This window comes from Odocoileus virginianus, chromosome 6 (genome assembly GCF_023699985.2).
Source record: "Odocoileus virginianus isolate 20LAN1187 ecotype Illinois chromosome 6, Ovbor_1.2, whole genome shotgun sequence".
NCBI lineage: Eukaryota > Metazoa > Chordata > Mammalia > Artiodactyla > Cervidae > Odocoileus > Odocoileus virginianus.
Window position 1 is genome coordinate 26083008 of NC_069679.1, and position 9620 is coordinate 26092627.

At 50.7% G+C, this 9620-nt stretch overlaps 1 protein-coding gene across 3 annotated transcripts in view; it reads left to right on the forward strand.

The window, feature by feature from the left end:
• The window catches only part of SPINT1 (serine peptidase inhibitor, Kunitz type 1), a 12553-nt gene extending 3277 nt beyond the window's left edge, over positions 1–9276 (forward strand). For 2 of the 3 annotated variants that reach the window (XM_020877594.2, XM_020877593.2), the window contains exons 3-11: positions 4938–5065; positions 5284–5422; positions 5519–5737; positions 5866–5892; positions 6229–6354; positions 6467–6517; positions 7529–7699; positions 7920–7967; positions 8392–9276. In XM_020877594.2, coding sequence (XP_020733253.1) covers positions 4938–5065; positions 5284–5422; positions 5519–5737; positions 5866–5892; positions 6229–6354; positions 6467–6517; positions 7529–7699; positions 7920–7967; positions 8392–8597 — 1115 coding nt within the window. In that variant the 3' untranslated portion in view covers positions 8598–9276. The remainder of the gene's footprint in view (positions 1–4937; positions 5066–5283; positions 5423–5518; positions 5738–5865; positions 5893–6228; positions 6355–6466; positions 6518–7528; positions 7700–7919; positions 7968–8391) is intronic. The other variant, XM_020877595.2, reaches the window with a different exon arrangement.
• The last annotated feature ends 344 nt before the right edge of the window (positions 9277–9620 follow it).

A 9620-nucleotide genomic window follows, 5' to 3' on the forward strand; every position in this document is an offset into this window, starting at 1 on the left:
CAGGCCAGTCTAGTCCAGATTACTGGGGCCTTCTAAGCACCCTGCTCTTTCCTCCTCCTCCCTCCCCCTACCTTCCCCATCTTTGCATTGGAAGAGTGGCTTGGAAGATGGAGACTGTGTTTCCCTGGGGAGTTCTGAGGCCTGACGGCTGGGGGAGGGGCTGGCTTTATTGCTTCTCTGGCCCTTTGCTCTCTGTGGGTGGGAAATAAGGAGTGGTATCTGTCCAGACATCTGCTCCTTGCTCCTGAGAACTGGGGCTTGGAGAGGACCAGCCTTGCATGTGTGGGTACACATTGCTGATTTGGCCCGAGGTCTGATATGTCACTCTGTTTGTGACTTCTACCCTGGGGCCAGTGGGGCTAGCCTGTCTTTCTGCTAGGTAGACTGCCAAGCAGTCTGTCTTGTTTCCCCTTGTGGACTGCTGGTTACTTTCTGGAAAATGCAAGGAGGGAGGGACAGGCTCCTCCCAGTTCACTGCCCCCTTGGCTTGGCCTCTCACCTCAGGGCCTGGGCTAGCTCTCAGTGAGCCCTCAAGCCACTGGGTTGGGGTTGGTTCCTGGCCCTGCTCTCCTGGTCTTCTAATGGAGGTTTCCTTTTCTCATTCCTGCAGCCTCTGCACCACTTGGCTTGTTTCTCTGTGGAAGTTCTCCCCTCCCATCCCTTTGCTGTCACTGTGTGTCCTGGTCTTTTTGCCTCTGGGACCACCCTCTGTGACTGCCCTATTGGCTGTGCTTTCTCTGCCTCATCAAAGAGAGGCAGAGACGCAGCCCTGTGATTCAGCCTTCCATCAGCTGTTCTTATCTCTTTACCTTCTCTCCTCCCTTTGAACTCTTAGACTTGACTCACCTTCTGTGGTGCCTCTGTGAAGAGCAGATTGGCAGTATCCACCAAAAGTGTAAATGCACATAACCCTCATCACAGTTCCACTTGCAGGAGCTCATCTTGTGGCTGTGCTTAAACATGTGTAAAACAACTTACCAGCCAGCCAGTCACTGCACCATTGTTTATAATAGCAAAGAATTGGAAACAATCTCAATGTCTGTCAACGCATCCTATAATTGGATTCCGTGGTGCTGTTTTAATCATAATATTAATAATAAACCCTGAGGCAGCATGGGTTAGTTTTTAGTAGGGAGGGAGGAAGGTAGAGAAGAAGGATGTAAATCAAGAGGGACTGATGGACTGGTTAAATGTGTTAAAATTGCTATGCAACCAAAAGTATGTATTACTGTGAATGATTTCCAGTATATATTAAAGGAAAAGCAAGATGAAGAACTTGTATGCTTATGAATTCAATTCTCTCCCTCCTGATATTCACACATACACACGCCCCCAAACTAGTAACTGAGAATACTTCTGGAGAGAAGGTTCGTTCATGTCCTTATCCTCAGTCATGTCCAGCTCTGCGACCCCATGGACTATAGCCAACCAGGTTTTTCTGTCCATGGGATTTTCTGGACAAGAATACTGGAGTGGGTTGCCATTTCCTTCTCCAGGTCCATGTATTACCTAAGCTAAAAACAAAATTGAAGATTATAAAAGTAATAATGATAATAAAAAGTCATCCTTTTAAGCAGGTTTGACCTGCAGCATGGTGTTTTGATGTTTTGGAGAGAGTATGAGTCAGAACAGGGTTCAAATCCCAGCTCCGCTGTTTAGAAACTGAGCGACACTGGGCAAGTCATTTAACCTCTCTGAAGTCAGTTTTCTCATCTGGAAAGGTGAGCAAGAATGCAGTTGTGGCAGGATGGTTAGGAAGGTAGACGATATAGATGGGGGCAGCAAACCTCCTGTGAATACTCATATAGTAAATACTTTAGATTTTGTGTTGGTTACAACTGCTCAGCTGCTGTTGTAACATGAAAGCAGCCATCCACAATTTGTAAACAATTTGATAAGGCTGTATCTTAGTTTATAGACACAAATTTGAATTTTATGTGCTTTCACATGTCATGAAGAAAGAATTTAAAAATTCTTTTCAACCGTTGAAAAATATAACAGGTTGGACTAAATGTGGCCTGCAGGCCATAATTTGCCAGCCCTGATAAGATACTACAGATAGAGTACCTAGTGTGTGCCAGACACACTTCCTTTTTTTTTTTTCTTTTAATTTTTATGTATTTAATTATTTTATTTTTGGCTGTGCTAGATCTTCATTCCTGTGCATAGGCTTTCTCTAGTTGCCAAACGGGGACTACTCTCTAGTTGCAGGGTGACAGCTTCTCACTGTGGCAGCTTCTCTTGCTGTGGAGTGTGGGGTCTAGAGCCGACGCAGTAGTTGTGGCCCAGGGGCTTAGTTGCCCCAAGACATGTGGGATCTTCCCAGACCAGGGATTGAACCTGTCCCCTGCATTGGCAGGCAGATTCTCAACCACGGGACCACCAGGGAAGTCCTCTGGGCACACTTTCTACCAGCAGCAGCTTTGTTAGTATGACTCTGGTCTTTCTCCACCTCTGGCTTCTCTGGATCTCCCACTGTACTCCTCCCCTCCCTCAAATTCAACTTCTCTATGGCTGAAGCCACATGTTCCTGCTAGATCTGGTTTCCCTTCTGCCTGTGCCCTGGCTCTGCATTGCCAGTTCCCCAGAGCCTGTCAGGCACAGCAGCCTGAAGTGTCTACCCAGCATTGTTTCTCATCCTTTCCATCCCTGTCGTCATTCAGTCGCTAAGTTCGTGGCCCCATGAACTGCAGCATACCAAGCTTCCCTGTCCTTCACTGTCTCGCAGAGTTTGCTCACACTCATGTCCATTGAGTCAGTGATGCTATCCAACCATCTCATCCTCTGTTGCCCCATTCTCCTCCTTGCCTCAATCTTTCCCAGCATCAGGATCCATCCCTAAGTGAAAGTGAAAGTGAAGTGAAGTCGCTCAGTCGTGTCCGACTCTTAGCGACTCTATGGACTGCAGCCTACCAGGTTCTTCCGTCCATGGGATTTTCCAGGCAAGAGTACTGGAGTGGGTTGCCATTTCCTTCTCCAATGCATCCCTAATCTATCCCTTAATTCAGACTGCTTCTGTTGCATCTGCCTTGAACTACTGCACTGGTCCACTTGCTGGCCTCCTTGCTCCATATAAATAACTCTATTCCAGACAGATGGGTAAATAGCTGCTGCCAGGAGCTTAGGAATTCACCTGCTACCCTGGCCCTTGGCCTTCCCTTGGTACTTCTGGACCTTGATCAGGCTTTGAGGGAGATCAATGTCTACTGCAGACTGGGCCTCCAGGACTCTGTGCCAGTGTCTGTCCCCTTCCTGTACCACCAGTTGTTAAGTATTTGAATGTCAATCCTGCTGTGTCCACATGCCCTGACCCAGTGTCCAGGGCCCTTGGGGATCTGTCCCAGCCCAGCTGGTCTCCTTAATGTCCACCAAACCAGCCTTGCAAATTCTCTACTCTTTGTTTTGGCTCATCATGTTTTCTGCTGTCATCAGCAACACAGAACATTCTTCCCCACAACCAAACAAATAAAACTAAAAGAATTTTAAAAATCCTTTGTCTCAAAACAAACAAACAAAAAATCCTTTGTCTCTTCTTCACAAAGCCTTGCCTTTTTCCTTTAACTTGCTGTGGTCTTTCCTTTCTTTAAACATCCACTTCCTTGTCTTGTACATGAACCACAAATGCCTTCATCTTGGTGGCTCTTTTCTCTCATTTTGCTTTCTATGGCTGGGTCTTAACCTGCCTAATTGGACCGTAACACCCTCAAGGGCAGTGTTTAGCTTTCTAGGGCTGCTATGCCAACGTACTACAAAGTGGGTGGCTGAAAACAATAGCAATGTATTATCTCAGTTCCGCAGGCCAGACGTCCAAAATCAAGGTGTCCACAGGGCCACACTCTCTCTGAAGACCCTGGCTGAGGGAGGGTATTTTGTGTCCCCTTGTAACTGGAGGAGGCACTCTCTTTATGTGCCCAGTCATCATGGGACACCAAGGCTTGACACAGTGCTGCCCGGGAACTTTGTGCTTAAGGCTTCTGTCCGGATGGACTTCTCAGCAGTGATCTGGGCTGCCAAGAGAGGGGTGATGGTGGTAATTACACTTAACTTATCTGGCTTTTCAAAAGTGTTGTTACTCTAACTTAAAAAAATATATGTTTGTTTGGTTGCGCCATATCTCAGTGGTGTCACGCGGGTTCTTTGATCGTCCTTGCAGCATGTAGGTTCTTTAGTTGTGGCATACAAACTTAGTTGAAGCATGTGGGATCTAGTTCCCTGAACAGGGATCAGACCCAGGCTCCCTGTGTTGGGAGTGCCAAGTCTTAGTTGGACCACCCCGGAAGTCCCCTGACTTTTTAAAGCAATTAGCACAAGTACTTGCTTATTGTAGAAAATAGGAAAATTCCTCCTTCCAAATATATGTGTGTATATGTATGTATATGTATATATATATATATATATATATAATTTTTTTTCCCTGAATGGGATCAGATGGCAATGCACTCAGTTATTTGCTTCAGAAAGTGGCTTTACAATATTAGAATGTCTTTTTATTTAAAACAATAATATATTTATTTAAAAGAAAAACATCTACCTTATATTTAAATATGTATATATAAATATGAACCCATTTTATAAAAATTTACATTTATAAAATTAAATTCTATAATGATATAATTGCTGTCATTGTTAGCTGCTAAGTCCTATTTGACTCTTTTTGCCACCCCATGGACTTAGCCCACCAGGCTCCTCTGTCCATGGGATTTCCCAGGCAAGAATACTGGAGTGGTTTGCCATTTCCTACTCCATAGAATGTCTTAAGTGTAACATATCTAAATAGAGGACAAGAAGAATGGTTTCATTGTGAAATTGTAGCTGGGTCTTACCAGGCTGCTGAGCCCTAGGTTGGTCTAGTTGCCACCCATAAGGCACCAGCCCCTCACTTGAGGAGGGATCCTGCCCATTCAGTGAGAGTTCACCTTACCTCACCTTCCTCCCAGGGTCCCGGATCCCCAAGGCTTGGGATGGTATAGACTTGAAGGTACAGCCCCAGGAACCCCTAGTGCTGAAGGGTGTGGAGAACACAGACTGGCATCTCCTGCGGGGTGACACAGACGTCAGGTTAGAGGTGAGACCCGGGACTGGCTCTCGGACCCCAACCTCAGCTCTCCAGGGCCCCTTTCTGGGGCCATAGGCCCAACTGCAGCTCCAGGTGGGATGGGGTGGATAGAAGCCGAGGATCCATTTAATACCGAGACCATCTGTCTCCCCAGTGGGGGGGAAGGGGGGACGCTTTTTGGGAGGGTCTGGAGCAGCCCAGGGCCTGATGGCCATTCCTGTGCTTAGAGGAATAGTCCAGACCAGGTGGAGCTGTGGGGACTCAAAGAAGGCAGCTACCTGTTCCAGCTGACGGCGGCCGGTTCAGACCAGCCAGAGAGCACGTCCAACGTCACAGTCACTGTGCTGTCCCCTGAGCAGACGGAAGGTAAGGAAGTGGGGTGAGGAGGCCACCCTGGGAGCCATCCCCCGCCCGAGTTGACTGGCCCTTCAGACCCCCCTGACCAGCTTCCCTCCCTGCCAGAACACTGCCTTGCATCCAAGAAGGTGGGCCGCTGTCGTGGTTCCTTCCCCCGCTGGTACTACGACCCCACAGAACAGATCTGCAAGAGTTTTGTTTATGGAGGTTGCCTGGGCAACAAGAACAACTACCTATGGGAAGAAGAGTGCAAGCTCGCCTGCCGCGATGTGCAAGGTGGGCCTTTGCGAAGCAGTGTTGGGGCTCAGGTGACATTCCCCCAGGGTAGGTGTTCTCTCTTCACGGATCAGGGAGGTGGGCTTGGGAATACCCCCATCCCTAGGCCCTCTATCAGCTCATCCCGGCTGGGGCCTGGCCCTGCCTCCTCTCACTTCTCTGTTCTTCTCTCCTAGGCCCCTCAGCAGAAAGGCATCATCCAGGTGGGCTTTGCTTCTTTCCCTGTTCCCCTGACCCCTGCCCGCTCTCCAGCCGGTATCAAGTCCAGGTCCCTGCCCACACTGTCCTGGCTCCACAACTCATTCCTACCCTCAGAAAGAAGGCCCGCAAGTGCCTCACCCCCTGCAGCTCAGGATCCTCAACCTTTGCCTATTTTGTGTGTAGGAGGGTTTGAGGAGCAGGGGTGGAGAGGGAACAGGGGCTGTGTCATGATGCCGCCTGGGGGTAGAGAGGGCCAGGGAGATGACGGACTCATGGTATTTGCTGGCTTCTGCACCCCCACCTGACCTCACCCTCCCCCCGGCCTCACCCCTCCCCAGTGTGTTCTGGCAGCTGCCACCCCAGCAAGTTCCGCTGCGGTGATGGCTGCTGCATCGACAGCTTCCTGGAATGTGATGACACTCCCGACTGCCCCGATGCCTCCGACGAGGCCACCTGTGAGAAATGTGAGGCCTGGGGGTGGAGGGCGGTGGGCAGGGCAGGGCAGATCCAGACCACTCACCCCACACCCTGCGAGGCCTTTGTCAGGTCTGCACCTCTGATCTTTCATCTTTGCAGACACCAGAGACTTTGATAAACTCCAGAGGATCCACTTCCCCAGGGACAAAGGTGAGCTCCTGCCTTGGTCTCCTGGGTCAGGGCTGAACTACTCTGCTCACTCATGCCATCCGTGTGCTGAAGGGGCCTGCTGTGGGTACCAGGCTGTGGGCACAAAGCTGGGGGCAGGGGTGTCCTGCGCTTTTCTTTCTGTGTTTCCCAAGCATCAGACATCCTCTTAACACCTCCAGAAATTCTTTTTATTTTTTTTTATGCCATGCCGCATGGCATGTGGAATCTTAGTTCTCTAACCAGGAATTGAACTCGTGCCCCCTGCAGTGGAAACTCAGGGTCTTAATCACTGGATTGCCTGGAGAGTTCCAACACCTTCAGAAATTTAACCATGCCTACATATCACTGAGATGTTACTGATTTAACTTAATATATTAAAAAGTAAATTTCAGGGACTTCCCTGGCAATCCAGTGGTTAAGACTCCACACTTCCAATGCAGGGGGCATGGGTTTAATCCCTGGTCAGGGAACTAAGATCCCACATGCTACGCAGCACAGCCAAAAATAAATAACTGAAATTGGAGATTAAAAAAAAATAAAGGAACTTTCATGTCGGTACTGTAAATGAAAAGCCACTATTATATGCCACAATTTGAGATCTGCTTTTAAAATAAGTATAATAAAACATGGTAACAAATTTTAGCTGGACGCTGTTGCCTGCCAAGGTTCAGACTCTGAGTCTTCTTTGTTAAAAGGCAGACCATCAAGTGCTGGGGAGAAAACCAAGACCTTGATACAGTCGGGAATGCTGAAAGAAAATTAAGAAATAGTTATATGAGTCAGCCTAGGGTAATTCTGGACCCAAACTTACTCTCCTGCATTTATCTTCCTTGCTTCTAACAACACTGCAAATGGCCCAGATATTTCTGGGGCCCCCGGGGCCCTCACTGAATCACAGCCATCCCCAGCCTAAGGAGGGTCAGGGGGTGGCAGGCAGCAACCATGTGGAGCCTAGTGGTGGCAGGGAGGTCCCGTGGACATTCACACCTTCGTCTGCTCCTTACCCTGCAGGGCACTGTGTAGACCTGCCAGACACGGGCCACTGCTCAGAGAGCATCCCCCGCTGGTACTACAACCCCTTCACTGAACACTGCGCCCGCTTTACCTATGGTGGTTGTTATGGCAACAAGAACAACTTTGAGGAGGAGGAGCAGTGCCTTGAGTCCTGTCGTGGCATCTCCAGTGAGTGGGGCAGAGTGGGGCTGGAAGATGGGGAGGTGAAAGGCTTAGCTGGAGCATTCAGCTCTGTCCCAAGGCGTGGACTGGTCATACCTTGTCCTCAGAGCAGCTGAACTAAGGGTGGGAGAGGAGGGCAGTGGGGTGTCTGGGGCACTACTGATGAGCAGCTGTGTCTTCGACCCCTTAGTATTGACTTATGTCCCCCGCCTCCATTGTGTTGTAGAGAAGGATGTGTTTGGCATGCGGCGGGAAAGCCCCGTTCCCAGCACAGGTAAGCCCCCATCTGTCTGTCACCACTAAGTAGGCATCAACTCAAAGATCAACTCCACTCAGCTGGTTGTGGCAGCCTAAGCCTGTTTGAGAGGGTCCTGAGGTTGGCTAAAAGGACAATAGTGGTACCTGCCGGGGCAAGGGAGAGAAGGACAGAAATACATGCCAGGTCTGTGGGCCGTCAGAGTCCTCCCCACACTACCTGCAAGTCGAGTGACCTGGAGCCAAGACTCGAAGCCCATCAGAATCCCTCCCACCAAGCTCCCAACAGGGCAGTTTCAGCTGCTCACATGCCCAAGGTCCTTATTCCACCCCCGCTATCACCCCCCACATCCGTTTGCCGCGGTCCCTTTGATACAGAGCAGGGGTGGGCGTCAGAACCCAGCAGGCTCTGGGAGTGCTTCATCCGGCCTTTCCTCCCCCAGGTTCCGTGGAGGTAGCCGTTGCAGCGCTCCTGGGTACCTGCATCGTGGTGGTGGTTGCCATTCTGGGTTACTGCTTCTTCAAGAACCAGAGAAAGGGCTTCCACAGACACCGCCACCCCCCGCCTTCCACCCCCACCAGCTCCAAGGTCTCCACCACCGATGACATGGAACACCTGGTCTATTACCAAACGACTAGACCCCTCTGAGCCTGGGCTTCTCCAGGGCGCTCGTCGTCTCTCACCTGGCCCTGCTTCCTAGCCAAGATGGAGGCCTGGGCTGGGTGAAGACTTTGGGACCAGACTTCTCCAGCCTGTTTCCCAGGCCTGTTCTGCCTCCAAGGCCAGGGCTCCAGCCCCTGTTGGAGGGATCTCAGCTAAGTCCAGGCTACTTGTTCCTGAGAAAGCTCACGGTCTGCAAGGAGCAGAAAACCTTTGAGCCAGGAGTCCCACAGAAATGGGCCTCTCCATGAAGGATTTCAGAGGAAGTTGGAGTTTTGCTTCCTGTTCCAAGCTGCCTGCCCCCATCCCATGACCTTGGGAAGGGGCCTGGGACAGCATCAGAGGCTGGAGGCCCCAACCCTTTCTTCCACAGCTGCCCCTCCCACTCTGCAAAGTCCAGGGCTCTGGTGGGGGGCAGCCTGGGGGGAAGGACTTCCCTGTATATTTTGTGTTGTACAGAGTTCCTTTTTGTTTATTTAATGCCATGGGGTGGGGGGCGGTGAGAGGAGTGGGAAGTGACTCTGTGGCCCCACATCTTCCCCTGCCCCCCACAGTAAGCCCCAAGCCAGCCCGGCCCGCACACAGAGCCAGATCCTCCGCACCCTTTGGGGCTCCCTTGCTTCCACAGGCCAGAGCCCACTCAGTGGAATAAAGAGATTTATTCTGAGTCTCCTGCCTCTGCGCTGTGGGCCAGGAAAGGAACAGGCTGCTGGGGGGAGATGGGACTGTCCCGTCCAACCGGTTCAGGCTTTGGTCATCCTGTTCAGCAGGTTTTCCCACCCTTCCCGAAACTGTCCTAGCCCCAGCCCCTGAGGGTGGTGAGACTTGCCAAGTCTGACCCCCCGGGGGGAAGGGAGAAAGAGCCCTGGGAGTAGGGACCTAAGGAGGCCATGGAGCCCTTTCTTCCTGGTTTGGGCCTGCAGTACGTAGTCGAGGACTAGGGGGTGGGGGGTGCATAGGCTTGAACCCTGGTTTGGTTTTTTCCTTTTGTGGCCGAGGCTTTCAGGATCT